At 30.5% G+C, this 21,735-nt stretch overlaps 1 protein-coding gene across 3 annotated transcripts in view; it reads right to left on the bottom strand.

Moving 5' to 3' along the window:
- Positions 1-3,829: 3,829 nt before the first annotated feature.
- Positions 3,830-21,735, bottom strand: part of hyd (E3 ubiquitin-protein ligase hyd) — a 260,665-nt gene continuing 242,759 nt past the window's right edge. For all 3 annotated transcript variants that reach the window (XM_085815614.1, XM_085815615.1, XM_085815616.1), the window contains 4 exons: positions 15,271-15,396; positions 13,074-13,218; positions 12,880-12,968; positions 3,830-4,221 (listed from right to left, as the gene is read on the bottom strand). In XM_085815614.1, the coding sequence (XP_085671740.1) occupies positions 4,009-4,221; positions 12,880-12,968; positions 13,074-13,218; positions 15,271-15,396 (573 nt within the window). In that variant the 3' untranslated portion in view covers positions 3,830-4,008. The remainder of the gene's footprint in view (positions 4,222-12,879; positions 12,969-13,073; positions 13,219-15,270; positions 15,397-21,735) is intronic.

Genomic DNA, 21,735 nt, shown 5'->3' with positions numbered 1-21,735 from the left:
CATTACAGGTCATTTACACATCAATAGGTTTTATATGTTCAAATAATTTTCTGGTTTCAAATGACTGCTAATTACCATTTTTACAATTTTCATACATTGTCAATACAAATACAGCATTCTCATTTGTTTATTTTGTTATGAATCTTGATTATTTAATGTTGCATTGTTTTTTCCTTTCAAATATACCTAACAGTTAATCGCAAAAATTTCCTGTCTAACCTGTTATTCATAATTACAACTAAGTGACCTTATTACATTTTTTGTTGATTAGTCAAATTCTTCTCCTTCCCCCCTTTTTATTCAATGAATTTAGTCAACCCAAACCAACCTGGAGCTACTAAATGTATAAACGTAAGTGCACGCTGTCTTATTTTGTACCGAACAAGAAATTAAAAAAATTACTGGAATTACATCCATTATAGTATCTGTGCTTATGCCACTAGATCCTAACTTATGTTCATTATATTGGATGAGCTGTAATTCACTTAGTAAAATAAATCACAAGTCATCTTCACAACATAACAACTTTTATTTAACAAAAGCAAGTTAAAAGGATGCATGCTTTGCAAGCGAGCAGGAGGGAGACATTACTAATGGAGATACAGATACGGTTATAGTTGCATACATACAGTTTAAGGTATATGATGTAATTCAATTAAATAAAGAGTTTGTAATTTAATAATCGTTCAAAAGTCCAGTTAAAGTTCAACCGCTACAGTATCCCCCCCCGCCAAGTACTATAGGTATGTAACAACAATTAAATGTCACTGCTCAAAGAGAACGAGTTGTTTTCTGAAGCAAAACTTGTACTGCGCTTGGTGATTCTGCCGAGTTAGTGGTCGGGTTTGTATCGCTAAGAATAACTGGTGCTGTTGGTGAAATGCAAATAGGAATAATCGGAGTCGCTCATAAACTGTCACTAGAAATAACTGAAGTTGTGGGTGATAACGTCTTATTGTGTACGGAAGGCTGTCTTTAAACAGTCAATTCCAATAACAGATTCTTCTCCATTTATCAGAATGGCGAAGTGTTTACCAGTTCATTAAATAATGTGACAGCAACCATTATCGTAACCTTCGGGGAATTAGATGGCCCGGTCAACTGCAAATTCACGTGATTTGATGTCACGAAAAGCGCCTGAAATTTAACCCTTCGCGCTGCACTATGGACACTGCAAGCAAAAAATTCCTACATTAGTTTTTATACTGTTTGTTAATGTCACACTGCATCATCATTCACGTTTTTTTTTATTCGACTAGGTAAATTTGAGTAAAGTATTTAAGCTATTTTCATTTTTAAGTTCAGATTGATAGCTATGTCTACTTATTTGTTTGTATTTGTTAATAAATATAGCGATCGACTTTTATGTAGAGCTAAAATAAGTAATCATTATGCACGATGTTGCGTTCAAGCCTGCAAATCCATCTACGACGGCACCAATGAATATATGAACTGATATTCAAGTTTCCAAACCATACATTAGAACAGGATTTGTGGATTAAAAGTATTCCAAGTGATCACAACATTGTCTACAAGAAAATGATGTCATTCGGCACAATTCCCCCCCAAAAAAAGGTAGTGTCATTCAAGTTTGTAGAGGGTACCCTAAATTAAAAAATGATGCTTATCCACTTATTTTTTCTGGTATACTTATTTGAGTATCCAACAGCTAAGAGGATGAGCAGGAAGGAAAAAAAAATAGCCAATACGGATAAACATATTTTTATGAATTTTTGAGAAAGGAAAAAATTGCATCATTTGAGGATTTTTCCTCTTCATTATTGAATAAACTACACATCTCAGATATAATTTCACATACAATCTGCTGATGAAATTTGTATTTTTTGCTTGATTTTAATCTGGTTGAGCAGATGTTGCTGCATCCACTCAATTTTTTGTAGCTTTCCTTATTCTGCAAGTATAAAGATATCATTGCATTAGTAATAAATAAATCGCTTGCTGTAATGTTGTAGCAAAATTATAGTTTATTTAATTTATGTTGTCAAATGTCAAGAGAATTTCAGATTTTAATTTTTTTTTTTTTTGCGATTTTGAATCTGCTGTTTTTATTATGTAATAAGTGAAATGAATTAAAAATACATTTACATACTTTCTGAAAGCTCTGAAGTATTTAAAGAATTGCATGTAGATCGTTCATTCAAGTTATTAAGATTTAAAACTGCGGTAATGGTTAATAAATAATTATATTTAAGAAGATACTAAAAAATCATTTTTTAAGTCTTAATTTGCTAAATAATGTTTATTTTTTTAGTAAATTATTTATACTTTGGAATCTTTTCTTCTCGTCATTTCTCTTTCCTTCGCATCTGCAAAATTAAGCCTGCAGAATTTAGGGTGAATGAAATTAATAGAAAATTTCGTAAATATATTTTTCAGTGCATTTAATAAAGAATTATATTTTAGTATTTAGTGTAAGTAAGCATAATCAAACATTAAAGATTTATATATGTTAACAAATAACAATATTTTTTAATTTTAAAACTTTGCTTTTTTGCGAATCTCTAACAAAATCATTATTATATACTATAAAAATAATTTTACAAAATATCGGAAAATGAATATTTCTTGAAATGTTATGCAGTTAATCTTAACTGTAAATGAAAAAATGACCTTTTATATATGTTTTTCCGTAAGTCTCTGGAAATTTAAGTATGCGTTATTAAAAATAATCTCTAGAGAAGGGTGCACAAAACAGAAAGGTTTAATGTGTGCAGAAGTAGAAGGAGGTAATTCCCGTATGGTGTTGCACACATGCTAGGGAGAGATTGCGAGATTGGTCTGCTACAGGTATTTGGAGGGCTGTAAGAATTCTCTTGGTAAGGACTAATTTCCTTCGCAAACTATCTCAGAGTAAGTACCACCAAGGTCTTCTTTGACAGCTGAGCGCACTGCCATCTTTGGTCTGTAGTTATAATTTTTCGGGCTCTATACGAGTGACTGTTTTATCCGTAATTTCCTGCAGAGGTATTGCTTCAGGCCACAGAGGAAACTGATCTATAAAGTGACAAGATATATCCTCAGATTGAAGCAAAGGTCCTATTATGTCAAGGTGAACATGCTCAAATCTTTGAGAAACAGCCCGAAACGATTGTAAAAGGCTACGAGCATTTCATGAGTTTCGACTTCTGAAAACCTATGCACTAAATAATAGTTAAAGAAGCTTGCAGTATACTGAACAACAATTACACTTTAAGATCTTCCAGAATGCACTGACCATACAAAACTGACACAAAAGACAACTACACCAATCATGAGTTACTTGAGGCTGGTCAGCAACATTTTGGCATGACATTACAAGTTTACTTGTGGCCAGTCAACAACGTTTTGGCATGATATCACGAGTTTATTTGTGGCCAGTCAGGAATATTTTCCCATGATGACATGAGTTTACTCACAGCCATCAGCAATGTTTTGGCATGGCATCATAGTTTACTTGTGGTTGATCAGCATTTTGGCGTGATTATATGAGTTTACGCATGGCCAGTCAATAAAGTATTAAGTCATTTTCTCTCTTTTTAGGATTGAAATTAAGAAATGAGTCTTAGAACTGATGGCATCCCAGAATATTAAAGAAATACAGTATATGGAAAATAATACATTTTCAACACAATTAAAAAATTAAACGTTTTACGAATTTTATAACTAAACTGCAATAAAAAGTAATATATTATTATTATACTCAAAATATTTCATTTCTATTACTATATGTTATCAAAAACAGTACACTTCAAATTAGTTTTTAAAAAACATTTTTTCCGTGTTAACAGTCATGAAATATTCACAACAACAGTTGAGACCACAGCAAGAATATCTTTTAAAAACATTTATTCATTTTTCATATTGAATATGAAGTACATGACAGAACCATAATCCAGCAGCATTTACATGACATACCTATTCCTATCATTGCATGCGATGCTAACATGACATTTTGTCAAACATCACAAAAGACATTTTCAAATTTGATGATACCTACAAAAGTACACATTAAACAAAACCAAAATTTTTTGTTTTGATTGCTAGAAGAAGTTTGGAGCGCAAAATAGTTTTAGATGAATACAGAGGAATATATAGCCTTGATATGCAAGTATTGGCTGTTGGTAGATGTTGGTCATCTGCTGGCCGAATTGTTATACTAGGCATCGGCTGAAATCCTTCCTCACTTGCAGGCAGAGCAGGACTACCAGTCCAAAAGTAGACCTGAATTTTTAAAAAAAGTTAGATTAAGAATAACAAAAATTTTCTTTGCAACATTTAACATGTTTTGCTTTATTTTAAGCAACATTTCTTTGTTTCCTATAATAAATACTGTTATCAAATCTTATAATGTATGAAAGTCTCTACTTAAAAAAAAAAAAAAAAAAAAAAAAAAAAAAAAAGTCATACAATAAAAGCAGATAGATGGAATTATAAATTTTTTCAAGATCATAGCTTATATATACTTTTTCAGTAAAAAATAGAGAACTATACACATACAGACTTTTCTAGATGACATTTATATGATTTTTTAATTCAACCGAAATATTATTCAGTTCTTACTAGTCCATCTATTTATATATAGTAATCATTCTACTGTCTGTTTCCATCTATAATAAATAAAGACATACTTTTCAATAGAAAATATTCACAACATGCAGAACCACTATATAAAATATATTTTTCATCAGCATAACTATCACTTATCTGGAAGTATGCACAAAAACAGGTAATAAATTTAGGGTACTTAAGGGTGGGAATTAGCAGATCAGTTATAGGATGAAAACATACTAATGGAGTTATCTATTTTCAGCATATTTACAAATGGACACCTCATGTATGCATTTTCTAAAAACAATAAATTCAATACCAGTTAAAAGATGAAAGAGGCAATGCATGATTTTTCTTCATTCAAAATTAAGCATATGTCATTTAAACAATCTTGACAACAGGTAGACATAAACTGACCATCGTCCTCTAGAGTTCCATTAACATTATATAAAACAAGCAAATTAGATTAAAAATAAGAACATTAAAACTGATTGCATTTCCTCTAAAGAGAATATTGCTAGCTTTTATTTCTAAATCACATACATGGAATGGCTCAATTCACACTTAGAAAAATTAGAAATAACCTGAGACTCTTTTGGATCATGTTGAGCAAAATAAGGAAATTTCATTTCATGCTTAACTTGAAACAAAGTTTCAAAATTACAGAAATCTTGACATAGCAACTATCAGCTAGCGTATATTGCACAAAAAGATGAAAAAGTCCAGCAATAATCAAGCATCCATATATAATACTGGAGATCAGCATTTTTATTGTCTCAAATCTGTCACTTGTTTTTGATTTAACTTTTGGCCTCTGAATCCAAATATAACCTCCGTTTTTGTTTATCATATCAACTTTTTAAGCCACAGGATATCCTCTTCTTGTCTCAAAAGTCATACTAAATATTCATATAAAGGAAAAACATGCCAAACATACTGTTCACAAAGAACAGTTTTATTCATACAAAGGTTATAGGTATATAGTTAGTGAAAGTTAAATTTCACTCATACAAATAGTAAAGCTTTTTTACCAAATGATAAAGAAACATATCAAGATAAAAATTTTTGTTTATGGCTTTTTCTGGGGAGATTAAACTGTACATTTTTGCTTGATGTTCCAACAACAGTAAGCATGGTGGAATAACTTGCATTGCTCATAATCAAATGCATTGAAATTTTTTGGGAAGTTTATATAAGCTTTTATCTTTTCAAATGACAGGCTAGGAAATGCTAAAATGAGATACTTGAAACAGTCTCCTTCAATTGGCAAAGCTTAAACAAATTGATTCCCCAATAATGAGTTTTGTATGCAGAGGTGGAAATACAATGTTCTTTCTGTCGACAAATGGCTGATGTAGAATGTTTGGATCACCGGGTTTCAGGTCAGATCTTTGATACCAGTTCTACTGCCCCTAATGCTTCTCACAAGCTTTACTGTCCCACATACTCGCAAAACAGGGATACTTGGTACACTGCTAAAAAAAAAAGGGGGGGCGACAGTTCTATATCTCCCGTTCTACTGGGCCGATTCACGAAATTCAACTTTTGTTCTTTATGTCTCGAAAGCGCGACTTAGGATATATATTAGATTTATATATAACATTATTCTAACATAGGTATTTTGACACAGAATCGGACTTTCTCTGAAATAATATACCATGTAACAGAACTATTTAAGTGTAATTGAACTATTTTATTCATGAACTCATGAACTGTAACCGAACTATTTTATTTAAACGCGATCTCGTGGCGATATGAAAAAACGTCAGTCCTCCAGCCGCCATGATGATAGTTTACTATATCTCTGTTATTCAAATGTTTAATGTTCCATTTGATATATGTTTCATTTTTATGTATATTTCTTTTGTTTGTAACCATTCCTGTGTGCTTTGTTAATAATTCCTGTGTGCTTTTCTTTGTAACCGTTCCTGTGTCCTCTGTTAATAAATCCTTTTAAAGCTAGCCGGCATTAGTGTCTATTGAGGAATGGCTACATCACAAGCATTTTTTTTTACATATTTCGATTCTACGACTCAAATTATGCCTACATACTAATTTTGTAAAATTTGGTGCGAAATTTACAGAGAAATTCAACAGTTTATGTTGGCACTTTTTTTACAGTTGCGCCAAGAATAGTTCACTTAGCAAACTTCTTAATATATGACAACCTATTTTCCTTTCACTTTCTATCTCATGCGTGAGGAGGGGGGGGGGAAGTAAAGGTCATTCCTTTTTTCAGATAATGGTCTTTATATTATATTTTTAATTACAGTCAAAATTAATCCGGACTTGTCGGGACTTTGGCGATTCTGGATTATAGATCATCAGTTTAAATCTGATGCATGCAGAAATTATAAAATTAAAAATATGAAACCATAATTTATGAAATAAAGAACAATTATGATCTAAAGGGTATCAAAATTTACAAAAAGAAAAAGTTTAATATTTACTTGTTTACTTTATTAAACATTTCTTTCAATGTAAGTTGTTTAAGTTGCTTCGTTTTTTATGTGATAATACATTCTCTTTGATTCTATAAACAGACATAATTTCTTGTTCACTTACAAAGTTCTGCTGTTCAAGTCCTATAATTGCTGTGTCGAGAATACCGACTAATTTGTCAATCAAAATTTTTTCGTTTTCAATAACCTCTATCACTTTCTTCGCTATCGGAAGCGAATTATAATGACGAGGAATTTGATTTAAATCATATCAAAGACCGAGTACATTGAGATGAAATACTACATTTAGTAAGGAATTATAAGCCAAATAAAATAAAAACATCTGCCCTGAAGATAAGGATAGTGCTGACAGATCAACTTCCAATTCATTGCGTGCGGTGGCGTTAAAGATAAACAAAGTTTAGATAAACAAACGTTAAAGTTTAGATAAACAAACGTTAAAGTTTAGATAAACAAACGTTAAAGTTTAGATAAACAAAGGATATGCCTTTATCCATTTTTTGCAGCAATTCCACTTTTTGTTTAATGGACTTCGAAACATACTTTCGCTTTGTAGATCCTTTACATATTAGTAAATATATATTAGCTAATATTTTAAAAACTACTCGTACGATTTTTACAAAACTTGGCATTCTGGCTTTATTCGAGTTGTAGAATCGAAATATGAAAAAAAATTGGTATGTTATTTCAGAAAAAGTCAAAATACCTATGTTAAAATAGTGCTATATATAAATCTAATATATATCCCACGTCGCGCTTTCGAGACATGAAAAACGCAATTTGAATTTTGTCAATCGGCCCAGTAGAACGGGAGATATAGAACTGTCCCCCCTTTTTAGGGGGGGAGCAGTGTACATCCACATTGCTGCTCAATGAGGTAGCAGACAATTTTAAGGTCAACAAAGATGATCCATTGGTGCATATGATATTGCAACAAATCAATGACACTCTTTATGTCTTCGTATTCTTCACATAAGAAAACCAAATGCTCTATTGAGACTGCACCAAATAAATTTCCGTTGTGATGGAGGGCCCACTTCAAGCTCTGCTTTGAGCTACTGATGAACAATCGCCAGTGTGTGTTATTGGTTAGAGTTGTGTTATTGGCTGAAATTCCCAACTCTTCCATTAAACCATGTATGCTATGGCAAAATATAAATTCATCACCACTTCAAAAGTATTGAAGAAATGCACTTGATCGAAAGTAAGATAACTTAGTTCCTTTTTCAAGCAAATTTTCTCGAGCAGTCTTAATGTACACAGCTCTGAAGCTCTTTCATATAGTCCTAAATCTCGAGCTAAATCATTCAACTCATGCTGGTAAAATTCCTTACAATAAAAATCTACATCATTGGGTGTCAAATCAATATTCACAAGAATTGTAGTCCTGTATTTCCAAAGGCAGTAATTCTTTGAAAACTGATACTAGGCACTAGACATATAAAAACTAGCATACTTTTTTTTTTTTTTTTTTTTTTTTTTCCTTGTTGTATCCTGACATTTTCACTATACAAAAGTTAACAATACTTGAATGATCGTTGGTCTCTCGCCAAATCAGAGGTATACCAAATGGAAATTTAGAATGTGCCCTTTCATCCACATCCACTAACTCTCGACATACAGCTAAGCACAGTGTTTGTGAGGAGCCCATGATTTATCTTGATGTCCAATTTTCACTTTAAAATAGGTAATAGGTTTGCCAGACAAATATACTGATCTTTGTCCTTTGCCTGGGAATGGTAAAACTGTCATTTATATAACAAAATGAATCGGGGCTGCTTAAGCAATTATGACACAAACTAGCAGAGGCACACATAAAGAAAGGTTTCAGTTCAAATATAAATAAAACTAAACACTGCTAATCTTGTATACAAACAAGAACTTGGGCTCCATGTTGGAATATGCTCCAATATATCAGAGCAACACACAACATATCTCAGGCATAACTGAACTAGTTTAATAAAGTGTGCATCTGTCGCTGGTCTCACGTGGCATCATTCATCTGGTGCTAATCAGAGGGTTTATGTCAGCCTTTAGGATAGCAGTACATCCTATAATCCATGCTCAATGCCGCAGACAGTGGTCACATTCATGCAAGGTGTAAGAAAAAAAACTTGATGTGGTAGAAGAAAACTAACTACAGTTTTAAAATCAACATGCCTATTTAACTCTAAAATAGCTCAAAAACTCAAATTCTGTTACAAATTGTTCCCTAGTGTAATATTGTAAGTGAAAAAACTTTAACTGAAAGTTTAATGTTTTTAAATGAGGTTCATCTTATGTTTCTCAAAGAGGGTCCAGGAAACAGGTGTTTAGACTTTAGTGATAAACAGTGATCTCCGATTGCAAACAGTGATCTTTAGTGATCTTTGATTGTAAATGGCTAATGTCCAAACATATCTCTAATTATATGAAATGTATACATATTTAGACACCATCAGCATATCAAGAACAGATATGTGATACTTGAATACTTATGCTTCACAACTCTGAAAATTGAGAAATGATGAGTTAGATACTAAAAATTTAAGCAACTGATTTTACTACCTAAAATATAGCTTATTTTTTCATATTTTATATTAACTGACTGACAATCCGGTTCTTTTCTGTTAACAGGGTGTAAATTGCATCATGAATAGATGTGTAGAATGTAGGGTGCCCAATACTGAATTTGTGCATTTTTTGTTTGTTTTGTTTTTGTGTGTGTGAAAATGAATTGCTTAAAAAACTTCAGAGAATTGTAGATATTTGGCACCATCCCCATTATACACAGTGCTTTATTTTCATATAAATAGAAATCAGAGAATTGCACAAATTCAGCAATTGCATAGATTTAACATTATGCATACACTAGTGCACAAAACATCAGATAGATCTTTAATTAAATGCGTTTTTATTTAAATCAATCCAATTAAAAAGTAAAAAAACTAATGCTCTTAACAACTGCATTTACTGCTTTTAAATAGATATATTTATTTATCAATAAAAGACATATTAAATTCAAAAGATAAATAATTTACATTTTGCTGAATGGCAACACAAATTCAAATGAAAAGTGAAAAAACGCAAAACTGTGTTTCAAGAATAATAGCCCTTTTGGGCCAATTCATTCCTTTTTCAGCATTGTATGAAAAGGTGATGGCCAAAAGGTGATGCCATAATATTCATGTTTCAAATGGCCAGATCTATATCATCAAAGATCAGTTTCACCTTCAAGGCCAAGCAACTGCCACGTTTAAATGAAAGAGCAAGAAATAAACTCTGAGAAAGTGACATCTATAATCTCCCAAACTATCTCAGAAGCAGCGCTGTACCTGCCTTTTGTTTAGCTACAATGCATGACATGCACATCTTCACATTCCAAATAATTGACAGTCCTGCCTGTCCCCTTTGCTGCAATGGTGCGGTGATTAATGCTGGGCATCTCCTTGTCTGCTTAGCGCTTTCTCAGAACTGTGTTTTTTCAAGATACTGGGAGGCTTAAGACCTTTTAAAATGATTGCAGACTTGATTGTTTAAACCTCTTAATCTACAACTTTTATCCATTACATTTTTCTTTTTGTGTAATTTTTCTTTGTACTTGACTTCTCTGTGTAAATTATTGCATTGTGTATTCTATTGCATTACTATTGTATTTTTTGTAGTTTTCGGATCTCTGAGTGGAATAAGGTCTAAATCTCTCTATTGGCTGCATTGGTGTAGGGGGAACATGAAAACTGTAGAAAAGGGCTTTTTACAATCAGTACAGTGAAAATCCAATTCAGAAGGTGAAGCAAATGCAAAAACCAGCACCATGACTCAGAGGGTATATGAGGGCATGCAAAACACATGCAATTTAACCCCTTAACTGCCACGGGAGTATATATATGCCTTGCTCAGCCGATGCGTTAACTGCCATGGGCGTATATATATGCCCTTCCAAAATACTACAATTTGCTTTGTGTTGCTACCCATGAAATTATTTGCAAAGCTTTGGAATGCAACACCACAATGATCTTGACAAAGTATGTGAAGGAAGATATTATTTCAGAGAAGTGTGGGGAGAAACTGGAGAGAGGGATGTGTCTAAAGCCGTGAAAGTAATGACTGCGCAGTATTGGCTGGTGTTATTTGAGTAAAACGTACTTTTTTGTGTCCTCCGTTTTTGATTACTTTTTGTAGTAGGTTCCAGGAATAAAGAAAGATATAACAGATGTTTCAAACCCATTTATCTTTTTTGATTATTTTTTGATGAACTGCTCGTGCTTCATATTGTTACTGAAACTAACTGTTTTGTAGACGAGTATATGAACTAACACCTTGCAAATGAAAAATCAAGAACAAAATCGTGGCATTCAACCAGTTCAGAAGAAATATATGTTTTTTTAGGCATACTGATTTCACAAGGTATAACACTGAAACCTGATATTACACTTTACTGGTCTAAAAAATGAAATGAATCTTGTACGTTTTCTGCAGCAGTTAAGGGGTTAAAAGAAAGGAAGCGCATTCTTCTGCAAGTGAAAGTAAGGCTGCATGTGCAGTATGGCTACAAGTAAATAACAGGATGCATTTATATGTGGTAGAATTATTGGGGAGCTTTTGAAGGGGTGCAGTTTAAAGTGTGTTGCCCAAGAGTTTGGAATTGATAAAAGTGTTGTTTCACAAGCTTGGAAAGCCTTCCAAATGACAAGTATAGCTGTAAGAAGGGTTTGTGGTTACCGCCATCTAATTGGATTTCGCATCAACTTTTATTTGGGGTTAATTGGTGTCTTGTTAATAGAAAAGTACTGATGGTTTATAATCGGTAATATTGTTTACTGCATCTCATTGACATAATTTCAATTACTGTTTATTAATTGATGGGCTGATTAATCACATGCATTCATGTTTTATCACACACGATTCTAAATACATCAGACTATTCTTACATTAATAATAAGAATAGCCTGAAGTATCTGTACAATAAAAGAATATGAATAAGTAAGCCATAATATAAATCAGAACTATGTTCGATATGTTACATTTCATGCATTTAACCCTCTGAGCGTTACGGGTTTAGCCCTGAAATTTCAAAGTTCCTCAAAATGTCACGAATAAGTGATATTTTCTTCATTTTAATTAAAAAATGACGACTCTTTCATTTTGTACCTTGATTCCTTTTCTTCCAATATACATCCAAACTGAAATCGGATTCATTAAAAGCTAGCAGAAATTTTATTTGTATAATGAATGTGGAAGGCAACCTTCTGTACGGAATTTTCCGGTCGTAACACTGAGAGGGTTAACAAACAAATTTTCACATCAAGTAAGCACTGACCATCTTAACCATTCTGAATGTTGTAAATGATTTTGATAACATCATGTTTAAAATAAATTAATAATTAAACTTTAGGCTTGTTGCTGTATGGCCATTTTCTCATTTTTTGAAGGTTCACAATGCATATCCTCAATAACCTCAGACCTGGAAGTATATTGTGAGTACTTACATAAAGTTTAGAAAAGAATTATCTTTGAATATACGTTCGATTTTTCCTCTAATTTCAGACTTTTTTAATTTAAAAAAAAAATTGTTAAATCATAGTTTTCCTTTTTCAGTAACATCAATGCAAATAAAAATGGAAAATTTCTTAAATTAATAATGACTACTCTGGATTTCCACAAGTTGAAAATTAAATTTAGTTCTTCAAAGAGAGTAATTTTAAACATAAAAAAATCTTACACATTATGAATTCTCTAAATACCTGAAATGAATTTGAAAAAAGAGGAGAAACAGCTCATCTTCAAATCCATTTTATGCAATACAGTGAAATTTAGCATTTCTAGAAAAAGAAACTTCTACTCATTAATTATACAGTTTCAAACAGTAAGTAAAATTTAATTAACTTACTAGATCTTGTTTTTCAAAATTAGACATCCTTTCCACAATAGACCAGAACCACCTTTTAAATCGAAGTAGCCTATCGCCACCCCCTTCGGCTATTTTAAAAAAAACCACATTTGTTGAAAAAAGTAAAACAATAAGAATGCTGTTGAAATAAATAAATGATCAGTGGTGGCAATGACATAAACACAATGACTTACCACTTTCATCATTAAATGAAGTGTAACTAATTAAAGTCTGTACGTTAATTTCCCCAACACCATTTAAGAGAAGGCGAAAATCTTCAGCAGTCAATCCATCAAAAGTTCCTTGTGGTAATACATCATACACACCAGCTCGAAGAGCCTAAAATTTCAAATTGAAAAAGCTATAAATAAATTAATAAAAGTTACGCATATACACCATTTTCACAATTTCTTCACATAATCTCACAAATCTTTGCTCTCTTAAAAAGCTTATTTTATTACGTTATTATCCATTCATCTTTTCATTGTTTAAATCATTTTTACATTTGAATACATATTTACATTTCTATCCAGAAAATTGCTTTCAAAATTTAAGTCATTTATTTCAATTACTATTTTAATGGAAATGAAATTTAACACAATTTGCTTCAGCAAGGAATATTATTTATTATAAATATACATATATTAAAAAAATAACATTTGATGCAAAAACCATAGAAATTAAAAATAATTGCTTGGTTAAGACTGTTTCTGATTTATGCACAAAAGAAAATATATATATATATATAAAAAATATTACTACTCAAAAAGATAAGAATAAAACATGCTTAAAGTTTATTACAAAAAACAGCATAACAGAAAGTTCCTCAATAAATAACTTTCTATGATCTTTTATGTCTCTTTTAGGAATAAAACTGCTTAGAAATACAACATAAATGGTCTTCCATAACTCCCACAACTGAACTGTTCATAACATGTTCCCTAATGGCATATTAAATGTAAAGCCCAAAGAGGCATTAATTTTGTTTTGGCATTTTGCATTGAAAACTTTAAATGTCAGTTCCCTTTTTAAATTGTTGCCACCAAATTATCATACTGTGTTATATTTAAAGAAAATAAATAATGAAAAATCTGCATAAATATATGTATTTTTTTGCATTGTGATAAAACAACGGTACCTAAAGTAATCAAATTTTGAATAACATAATCTTCGACAGAATATGGATGTCTGGAAGCCCTAATTTGGAATTTGAAATTTGTTTTATTATTGGTTTCATATTTTGTAACACTTCAATGAATTTTTGGATAACAAACTCAATGATTTCAAAGCCAGCAATGGCAAAACTGTATGGAAGAAAAAAAGTTTTATCTCCAGCATGTGAGACTGTGCATCAGAAATTCTAAAGATATGCTCATTTTAAAAATTATTTTCCAATATTGCTGTTGAATTGAATTTTATGGCTTAAGTGCAAAGAAGACTTAATAAATAAGGGTAACACATAAAAGGTTAAAAAAAAAAGTGTCTCTTTGGACATTATGTAAAATCTAAATCTTTCAGATTTTTTAAAAATTTAGTAACAAATTTTGTGATGTTGCTGAAATACTGACCAACAGGCAACTCTCCAGCTTTTATTCTTTACGAGAAAGCTGTGTGTATGTATAGTAGAAGGCTTGGTGACACCTGGGTGATTTCTTTTCCCTATGTATGGTGGGTAATTGGCGCCTATGTAGTCCTGCTTCACTGTAGCTTGATGGAAACAGAAATTTTATGATTTGCTTCTAAAACTTTTAAAATACCTTCCCAGCAAACATAAATAAAGATACAGAAATACTCTGGAACCTCCCATTCATACATAAAAGTTCATCACCAACAACGAAGATCAGTGAAAGAGATTCAATTTTAGTATGACTTCTGTCATTCATTGTTGCCCATGTATTTTCAAATGCCACTGCCATCCATATTATTGACATACAGTACATATTTTGACACTGAAATTACTGCAACTATTTCTTTTTATATAGAGTTATGAACAAACCTTCAAAACTGTGCTCCATCATAAAAATGCCAGCACTTTATTAGAAGACAATGTTATGCAGTAATTTTAAATTACTTAGCACATCATCCTTTCAATCACTGATTTGCATTAAAAGATACTCTGAAGGTCTCTTTAAAAAATAAATAAATAAATAAATAAATAAATTAAAAAAATACTACCAGATTGTTTATTTAGATCCGAGCATTAATCTAGAAAACAAGACTACAAACATTTAAAACCCTCAAATAAAAAGAAAAACTTGTAAATCACTTGAAAAAATTAATTTTTTTTTTTCAAATGATATCAAATTAAAGCTCAAAGAACTACTTCCTTAAAGCTTTTCTCTCCTCAAATTAAGTAACAATATGTGTCTAACAATAAAAAAGTGATATTACCGAAAGAGCTTTTTCTTGACATTTTAGCATTCGATATTCAGCATAGCGTTGAATGTAATCATAAACATTCTGAGCAGTGACATTAATGTCTCGTCCACCACTAACTAATTCAACATTTCCTCCACCCTGTAAAAAGTAATGATAAAGGAATAAATATATTAACTGTAGAAGACATTACTTACATCTGAAATTTAAAAATTCGTATGGTTGAAATCCATTTTAAAATCTGGTAGTAAACAGTTTTATATCAAATGTATTAAAAATATTATCAAAATTAAAACGTGACTCTACAAAAGGTTCCCATAAGTTATTTATTTATTTTCAAATTATTTCACAAAATAATGTGCAATAAGGATTAAATATAGGACTTTCCCCCCTTAGCATGTTGGAAACACAAAGAACAAAGTGAACACTTTCAGTTATGGAGAATTGAGAACCAATGCAATTTTTAAATGCATAATCTCCACTAATTTTCTATCATTTTAGTTAAACAAAGTGATGCTTTTAATATAAAAATTACAAATTTTTAGTAACATGATTAAGTCTTTAAAAAAAGAAAGGGGGGCATTGTCCAAACAAAGTTAAAATAAAATTATGCTTACACTAAAGCTACATTTCAGAAAAATTTCAAGGTTATTTTAAAATGATGAAAAATTCCCTGCTTAAACATTGAATCACATTTTTCCACTATAAAACCAGTTTTGCTAATGCAAAATATGTGCACAGATGTAGTCTTTAATCATTCATATGATAAGAAACATTTTGGTAGGTTTGGAAAAATGATTCACATATGATGTTGGAAAAATGCTCTTTTTATTGTTTAAAAGACACTACAGATTGTAATTTTCAAATCAGTAGCACAAAGTAGGGTAGCAATCTTAGCCACTGAACTTGGATATCTTGATTTCAATGCTAGCAATCAGTAGATTAGAAAATTTAAAGACTGATATAATATTGTATGTCATAAGTTTTTGAAATAATTTTTTTTTTTTCAGATCTCAAATTTTTCTCCTTGATTTGCAAATAAACTGATTACCGATTTAGACATTGCTATATGCGATCATGTATGTGGTAGCTAGAAAACGTCATTGAACCTGCAAAAAAAAAATGTTTGCAAGCTACCTTTACATATGAAATGCTTTTATGCACTTACATATGATAGAGAATATAACTAAGAAATAGCAGTTATTTTAGAAGAGAAAATTATTCTTTTTTTTTTTTTTTTTTTTTTTTTTTTTAAATTTTTATTTACTTATTTTTTAAGTGGATGAAGAGGATATTGACCCACAGTCTATTCTGATTTCAGGAACAAAGAATTGTTATCAAGTGGAATAAAACACTGCTATCACATGCATATCTACAAATATGAAAACATGCAAGTTTCCAGAAGGTTTTCGTGCTACGTAATGATACCATTTCAAAAGAATTTCAAATTTACTTAAATTCACTTTATAACTGACGTTAATGAAATGACGTTAATGCACATTTTTGTAAAATATGAATGCTTCAAGCATTTGTAATTTTGATACGACAGTACAGATTTTTTTAAAAAAATGAAGACAAATAAACAGATTCAAAAACAGAAAATGTTATCATAAAGAAAAACAGTAAATGAAGCTTTTTATGATACTTTTTGTTTTTAATTACAATAGCTTCAGAATACAAACAAAACAGAGAGATACTGTAATTCATAAAAGTAATTCTAAATTCTAATACTGTAATTCTAAATGTACGAAACATTGATGTTTCATTGAGTTTTATATTTACCAGTGGATTATTTTATATAGCATGGCCATAGAAGTTTTCTGCAACCCTTGCTCACAGATTTATGCTTCCATTTACAAAAATGTTTTAAACAAGGCAAATATTCTATTCATATTTAAATTTTTTCAAATTTATTAAAATTATTAAAGCTAAATTTTTACATGCTCTCCTGGTCCCTACAATTAAATTTAGTAACATTTTTTACTAATTTAAAAAAATAAAAGACACAAAGTTTAACACCCCCATCATAAAAATTGATCAAGATATTTAATTATAAATTTTAAAATTATATGTCTGAAAATTCAGAGGTCTTTCACAATTTAAAGAACATAATACTTAAACTTATATGTAACTGCAATAAAATATCAGTTCAGAAAAAGGTTTCTTATATTGATAAATCAAATGATAAGTATTGATATGTAGATAAATGTTAAGTACTGATATGCAGATTAACATGAAAAAAAAATTATAAATAAATAAAATAAATCTTGAAAAGTTCATATTTTATAAAACAGCAGCAGACTTCATGTACTGACACACAGCAAACTCATAACATTATTTACATGAATCAAAACTGAAAAATATTTCCCTTCCAAAGAACAGTTTTGCACAGTTATTAAATAATGATCCTAAATTAATAAAAATGCATGCAAATATCATTAACATATTTTTAGTATTTAAAAATGTACAAATAAACAAATACATTTTTTAATGAAATATGCTTTTATTTAAATGGATAAAACAACTAATGGACTAAAAAGAAAAAAAAAAAAATCATACAGTTTAATAGAAGCAAAGTATTTTTAAAAAATGTATTGGAATATTATTGCCTCAATAACTTATCAGGAAATAGTCCAAAAATAAATGGCAAATAATCAGCGAGCTAAATAAAAGCATATGATGAGTTCGAAAATGCTTTTGACACACCAACTGTAATTAAATTACAGATTTAAAAGTATTATGCATTGGTAAATTATATAGGAATATTCACTCAATGATTATGAAATAAAAAAAAACTATCCTCAAATTATTTTAATTTACATTTTAATCAACTCCTCACGGAAAGTAATACATTGTTTTTGACCCTAAAAAGTTTAAAAGAATCCCAAGTTTTGAAATTAAATATCTCTGTCAATTTTTGTTACATGGAAGGAAATTTTTTATTTATTTATTTATTTTTGAATGAGCATAAAATTTTACCAAATATAAGTATAAAAACGGGGAAGATCATAAAAAAGCAAAATTTCATATTTTTTATAAAAATTTTTTCTTTTTAAATTTGAAAATAGTATGAATATTTGTATTGCTTAAAACACTTTTGTAATCAGAAGTACTATGACCATCGAGCGCAACGGATTCACGAATGCTCTCCAATGATTTTGTGACTTTTCATAACATAATCAGAAAGCACTGAAAAATGCTTAACCTTTTGGATACACTTGACGTATAAGTACATCATGCATTTGTTTGGGCAGAGATCCACGTAACATTCTGATATGTCAACACCAAATTAGGCAGGATACTACCTGGCAGTGCAATGAATACAAAGTACCACTGCATTTACCAACATGTTTTCACATGCTTCAAAACTATTGATTATTTGTTATTTATTATAACCAGTTTATTTGTTAAAAAGTATTTTGTAACACTAACTGCCTAAAGTTATTTCAATATTATGTAAAAGTATATATAATAAATAATACGAAATAAATCAATTCTTGCATAAAATCTACTGTTCTTACTTACCCAAAAAATTAAATATGCCCCAAGAGCAAACAATTTTCAAATAAATGTGTAACCAATGGGTTAATGAGTTATAGATATTATATACTTGTAATTGCAAATAGTACAAAAAAGCAGACACCAGTAGATTATTCTTTAAATTAAAAGGATGCATTTCACTAAAATTGATTTATTAAATTGATTTCGAAATCATATTCATTTTGAATCAATCTGAGCTCTAAGATGCAGATTTTAACCCATTCAAGACGGGCATCTCTGTTACCGAAGCGGTCTTTCGATGGCGCGTTAACCAGAAGCGTCGTCTTGTGGGGACGGGCAATTCCCGCTGCTAAGCCTAACTTTTGAAAAAAATTCGTATAAATTAAATTTTTCATCCAATTGTTCCAATTTTTGGTACATTATGAGAAGAACATTCCGGTAGTTGTCAGAATTAATTTTTAAGCTTTATTATAATATTTTCCTTAAAAATCTTATAAAATACTCATTCTAGAATAATTTGATTTCCCCCTTATCCCACAAATAAATATACAGTCAAAAGTCTTTAATCCGGACTCGTAGGGACTTCAGCAATTCCAGATTATCGGTTTTTCCGGATTATAGATCATCAATTTATATCTGGTAAGATGGCATGCAGAAATTATAAAATTAAAAATATGAAACCGTAATTTATGAAATATAGAGCAATTATAATCTAAAGGGTATTAAAATTTACAAAAAAAAAAGGCTTAATATTTATTTTTTTACTTTATTAAACATTTCTTTCAATGCGTGCATGCGTAAAGTATACATTATGCATAGTCGAATTTAGAAAATGGCAACCAGAAAACTATTTGATGTGTATTCGTGGTATTTATAATGACGATGAATTTGATTTAAATCATATCAAAGACGGAGTACATTGAGATGAAATACTACATTTAGTAAGGAATTATAAGCCGAATAAAATAAAAACATCTGCCCTGGAGATAAGGATAGTGCTCACAGATCAACTTCCAGTTCATTGCTCGCTGCGACGTCCCCCTCCCCTGCACAGCAGCGCGAAATTGATAAACAGATTTCGGAATGGTTAGAGAAACAAAGGATACGCCTTTATCCATTTTTTGCAGCAATTCCACTTTTTGTTTGATGGACATCGAAACACGCTTTCGCTTTGTAGATTCTTTGGCAGCTCTAGAATCGGAAATTCTTTTTGATATAAACAAAAGTTTGAGCTTACTTTTATAAAACTACTCCAACAGTCTGCAAAAAATAATAAGCCGGATCCAGTTAGAAGATTAAGGAACAACGCTATCTGCAACATTAACTGAAATAGATAATTAGATAATTTTAGCTTAGCTTATAACATCCGTTATAAATTAAAAGCACATGCGTAAAGTATTATGCACATAAACGAATAATGCATTTACGCATGCACAGAAAAGTTTGCAGCTTTGAGGTTCGAATTATAGATCATTACGGATTATGGACGTCCGGATTAAATACTTTTGACTGTATATGGAAAAATATCCAAACAATCGCAGATTTTATTTAACACAACACATAATTAAAATTAAAAATATTAAAACTGTCTTTCATAAAAATTCAATGTGCAAGCTACAAAAAGGAAGCAATATTTCAAAAAAAGAGAGTGTATGATATTCTTTGAAACATGGGTGTACGCAAAATGTTGCATATGTCACAGGAATAGAATATCTGCTGCTATTTTACTCAATAAATTTGACTCATTTAGCATTTGTGTATGTTGTTCTACGGTGAGATAGTGCCTTCGTTTTCCCATTTAAAAAAAAAAAAAAAAACTTTCACTAAGCGGTACAAAATATTCATCTCAATGCCAGAAAACTCAAAGTGTAATAAAAAAGTATCTAATGATAGAAAATCTACTCCACTATAATCCGATTTAAAAATAAAATAAAAATAAGAAAAATGAATAATAAATTAAATAAAAAAGTACTCCAGACCATCGAGAACATGTTCATTTGCTTATATAAAATGACCCAGTAAGAGCCATTACATGACTCAAAACTAATGAATTAGCATTTGTGTATATTCTACATTCAGATACTGCTTTCCAAAATATTCATCTGAATGCTGGAAAAATTTCAGAGTAATAAAAAAAGGAAAAATCTCTGAATAATAAAAAAACTCTTATGATAGAGCATCTATCCCACTATATCATAAAATTAAAAAGTACCTCAATGCAGTGAGAACAAGTGCATTTGTTTATATCAAATGATACAGTTAAAGAGACATAACATCATTCGGAAACGAAATACAAAAAATGAAAAACATTGGGTAAGACTGAAGGTAAACATACTTAACTTTCGATATATTTCAACATCTAGTGGCTATAAAAATACTAATTAAATATTCTATCTAAAAAAGTCAAATATGGTATGCCCGGCCATAGAGTGAATTAGAGACACCCGGCCGCCAGGTAATGTTTGCTGCTGATGCATATACGACATGCCCATACTGAATGGATTAATTTCTCAACTTCCTCATTTAAAAAATTGGAGAAAAATTAATGAAAAGATACACATGCAAACTACAGTCAAAAGTCGTTAATTCGGACACCCATAATCCGGAATGATCTATAATCCGGACCTCAAAGCTACAAACTTTATGCGCATGCGCGTAAGACTTTTACGGCTGCGAATATGCGTGTGTGTGTGTACGCAAAATACATTTATGAATGCGCGTTTAATGTATAACGGACGGTATAAGCTAAAATTATATAATTCAGTTAATGTTGCAAATTGCGTTGTTCCTTAATCTTCGAATTGGATTCGGCTTATTATTTTTTGCAGACTATTAGAGCAATTTTATAAAAGTAAGCTTGAACTTTCGATTATGTCAAATAGAATTTCTGATATATATTTACTAATATGTAAAGGATCTACAAGCAAAAGTATGTTTCGAGGTCCATTAAACAAAAAGTGGAATTGCTGCAAAAAATGG

The sequence above is a fragment of the Stegodyphus dumicola genome, chromosome 4 (assembly GCF_044657685.1).
Source record: "Stegodyphus dumicola isolate Sdum_Otavi_A_Nest chromosome 4, ASM4465768v1".
Lineage (NCBI taxonomy): Eukaryota > Metazoa > Arthropoda > Arachnida > Araneae > Eresidae > Stegodyphus > Stegodyphus dumicola.
This window is presented reverse-complemented; position numbering and strand designations above follow the sequence as displayed.